Source organism: Nicotiana tomentosiformis, chromosome 12 (genome assembly GCF_000390325.3).
Source record: "Nicotiana tomentosiformis chromosome 12, ASM39032v3, whole genome shotgun sequence".
Taxonomy (NCBI): domain Eukaryota; kingdom Viridiplantae; phylum Streptophyta; class Magnoliopsida; order Solanales; family Solanaceae; genus Nicotiana; species Nicotiana tomentosiformis.
The window spans coordinates 17339947-17343975 of NC_090823.1; the positions used below are offsets into that span (position 1 = coordinate 17339947).

General features: G+C 44.1%; 1 protein-coding gene across 1 annotated transcript; it reads left to right on the top strand.

Annotated features, from left to right (window-relative positions):
• Positions 1-1596: 1596 nt before the first annotated feature.
• On the top strand, positions 1597-2007 carry LOC138902303 (uncharacterized). The gene has a single exon (XM_070190148.1). It carries the CDS (start codon positions 1597-1599, stop codon positions 2005-2007), a length of 411 nt encoding a protein of 136 aa, XP_070046249.1.
• The last annotated feature ends 2022 nt before the right edge of the window (positions 2008-4029 follow it).

Below are 4029 nucleotides of genomic sequence, written 5' to 3' on the forward strand. Positions count from 1 at the left end.
AAGAATTTATTTTTTGTGCAAGGCACCTAGCAAGTCAACGAAGTCTCAATGAACATCCGAGCTCGACCGGTGACTACCCCAAAACAATATGTAGTTGTGTACTGTCGAAACCGATTCTCGATCATAATGACTGATCGAGACGATGATGTCTCGACCAAAGGGTATCCACTTGACAAGCTCGAACGAATTCCGGAGTAGGGGCATCGAGTTTCAAGCTATAAAGACCGATCAACGGCAAAATTCGATATCATTATCGAGCCCGTATCCGTATCGAGCAACGAGCAACACTGACCGACACAGGCCTCGAATATCGATGCCCCAAAATAGAATCGAGTTCGAACCAAGACCGGGGGATTTGATCCAACACCGAGCTCGAGCTAGTACCGAGTTCGCAGACAAAAGCCGTTACAACCGCACCAAGGGAGAGAATCTCTGCGGGAATCAAAGAATATACAAACCATCATGGGTCCTCCACTATATGTATTATTTTATTATGTTATTGTAAATAAAGTGGTGACCCTGTATTATAAAAAAGAGGCAAGACTTTGTAATAGATAGATTTTCATTCAACAGACATTAAGTTTTCCCAAGCCCTTGTTTTTCTCTATTTACTCAGTTTTTCCTGTTCATCACTCCCATTTTACAGTGAAAATCCTTGTATTGTGATTTTTGTATCAAAGGAATTTGCGCATCCTTAGAACCATATCTAAATTTGACGTTGTCCGATTTTTCGGGTAAATAGTTTGGCGCCCACCGTGGGGCTAAGGGTAATAGTGATTGTGTGATACAAATCTACAATACACTCCAGCTTACAACTAAAAACCAGCAATGGCTCTACCTATCGACCTCAAAGCCGGCCTTCAAGATGAAACCAACAACTTGGCGCCCGGGGCCGAAAGGTTACCTAATGATGACAACGAGGCTCGAATCGAAGAACCCGACTTTCGAGCCGAAGCACCATTGGACATCAATTCACAAATAGCTCTAGAAGTGAATCAGCGTTCCGAGCCAAAAAGAAGCGTTCAGGGCGATACTCGACCCATAGCCCGAGACACCCATAACACGGGGGAAATCGGGGTCAGCTTGCGTATGATTTTCAAAATGCTACAAGCCCAACAAGTAGCGATAGCTCAGTTACAGAGCCAAACTGATATGCAAAGCAGGCCGAACTCCAATCCACTTCTTCGAGAAACCACCCCCAGAACGGAGCCCGCCATTATGAAATCAAACGAGCGAGAATCAGGCACCGCTCCTGAAATTGCCAAATTACTCGAGGAACTCACAAAACGCGTCGAAGCCAATGACAAAAAAGTGAACACATATAACGCTAGAGTCGATCAAATCCCGGGGGCTCCGCCAATGATAAAAGGGCTAGATTCAAAATAATTCATACAAAGGCCCTTTCCCTCGAGCGCGGACCCAAAACCAATCCCAAAAAAAATCTGTATCCCCGAAATTCTCAAATATAATGGTACGACCGATCCTAACGAACACGTCACCTCCTATACGTGTTCCATCAAAGGCAACGATTTAGAGGATGATGAGATCTAATCCGTGTTGCTAAAAAGGTTCGGAGAGACCCTCGCAAAGGGAGCAATGATCTGGTATCACAACTTACCACCAAATTCCATTGATTCATTTGTCATGTTAGCAGATTCATTCGTAAAAGTGCATGCTGGTGCCATAAAGGTAGCAACAAGAAAATCGGACCTTTTCAAAGTAAAACAATGGGGTAACAAAATGCTGAGGGAATTCATGTCCCGATTTCAAATGGAACGTATGGATTTGCCACCGGTCACAGACGATTGGGCTGTACAAGCTTTCACCAAAGGGTTGAATGGGCTAAGTTCGACAGCATCACATTGGCTGAAACAAAATCTGATCGAGTATCCAGCAATAACTTGGGCAGATGTACACAACCGGTACCAATCAAAAATCAGGGTTGAAGATGATCAATTGATACCAACCGTACGTCACAGATCGGATGAAAAACGGTTCAGCACGTGATACGGTTCAGAACAGCCGCAAGACTGATCGGGGGCAAAATTCTTGGGAACTTATGAGAAAGAGCAGTTTTGATAGATACGCTGATCCTATAGAAGTTCCTCGATTATCGAAATATAACTTCAACATTGATACATCTGCCATCGTATCGGCCATCGGAGGCATCAAAGACACCAGGTGGCCTCGACCCATGCAGACCGATCCTGCCCAAAGGAATCCCAATCAAATTTTCAAATATCATGGCACGCATGGCCACAAAATGGAAGATTGTAGGCAATTAAGAGAGGAAGTAGCCCGCTTATTTAATAAAGGATACCTTCGGGAATTTCTGAGTGATAGGGCGAAGAACCATTTCAAGAACAAGGAATTCGGCAAGCAAAACGAGCTAGAAGAACCGCAACACGTCATTCACATGATCATTGGCGGCATCGATACCCCTCAGGGACCGATGCTTAAACGCACTAAAACATCGATTGTGCGGGAAAAGCGATCTCGAACTCAAGATTACACATCCGTAGAGACTTTATCCTTCAATGATGAAGATGCAGAGGGAATCGTCCAACCCCATAGCGATGCACTGGTAATATCCGTACTCATGAATAAAACTAAAATTAAGCGTGTGTTAATTGATCCAGGTAGCTCGGCCAATATCATCAGATCGAAGGTCGTAGAACAGCTCGGCCTACAAGACCAGATCATACCCACAACTCTGGTTTTAAACGGATTCAATATGGCATGCGAAACCACCAAAGGAGAGATAACCCTACCGATAAACGTGGTCGGAACCATCCAGGAAACAAAGTTTCACGTGATCGAAGGCGATATAAGATATAACGCCCTTTTCGGAAGGCTGTGGATCCACAACATGAGAGCTGTACCTTCGACACTACACCAGGTCCTAAAATTCCCTACATCGACAGGTGTCAAAACAGTGTACGGAGAACAACCGACCGCAAAGAAAATGTTCTCCGTCGAGGAAGCAAAATCAGAAAGAGATACAATCGAAGAGCAGAACGCCAAATAGCAATCAAATACATCGGCTTCGACCCAGCCAGGTAAGCAGAACATTGAAAAGGATGATGATCAATGGATACCTCAATCCTTCGTGACCCCTGATGATTCCGATGCCACCAAATCAACAATTGAGGAACTAGAGCAAATCATACTGATCGAACACTGGCCCGAAAGAAAGGTATACCTGGGAACGGGTTTAAGCCCCGAACTCAGGAAAAAACTCATTCAATTTCTTATCGATAACATCGACTGTTTTGCCTGGTCCCATTTAGATATAACAGGGATTCCACCGGACATAACGACACATCGACTAAGCATGGCCTCTAGGTTCAGACCGGTGAAGCAAAAAAAGAAGACCCCAATCGGAGGTAAAGCACGCATTCATAAAGGACGAGGTAACCAAACTTCATAAAATAGGGTCCATTCGAGAGGTGAAGTACCCCGAATGGTTAGCCAATGTGGTCGTAGTACCTAAAAAAGGGAACAAACTTAGAATGTGTGTGGACTATAAGGACTTGAACAAAGCGTGCCCTAAAGATTCCTATCCACTACCTTACATCGATCACATAATTGATGCCATGGCTGGCCACGAGATATTTACTTTTCTTGATGCCTATTCCGGGTATAATCAAATCCAGATGAACCCGGCATAACAGGAAAAAACTCCATGTGTGACCACATATGGAACATATTGTTATAATGTAATGCCCTTCGAGCTAAAAAATGCAGGAGCAACTTATCAACGCCTAGTAAATAGAATGTTTGAACAACAAATAGGTAAATCAATGGAAGTCTATATTGATAACATGCTAGTTAAGTCCCTGCGCGCAGAGGACCATTTGGCCCATTTGGATGAAACATTCGAGATTCTGAGAAAATACAACATGAAGCTCAACCCCGAAAAATGTGCTTTCGGGGTCGGCTCGGGCAAGTTCCTCGGCTTTGGTGGACAGCGTGAAAGCTGTTCAAAGGATAACAATAAGAATTGCAGCCTTAGGCCGGTTCATTTCA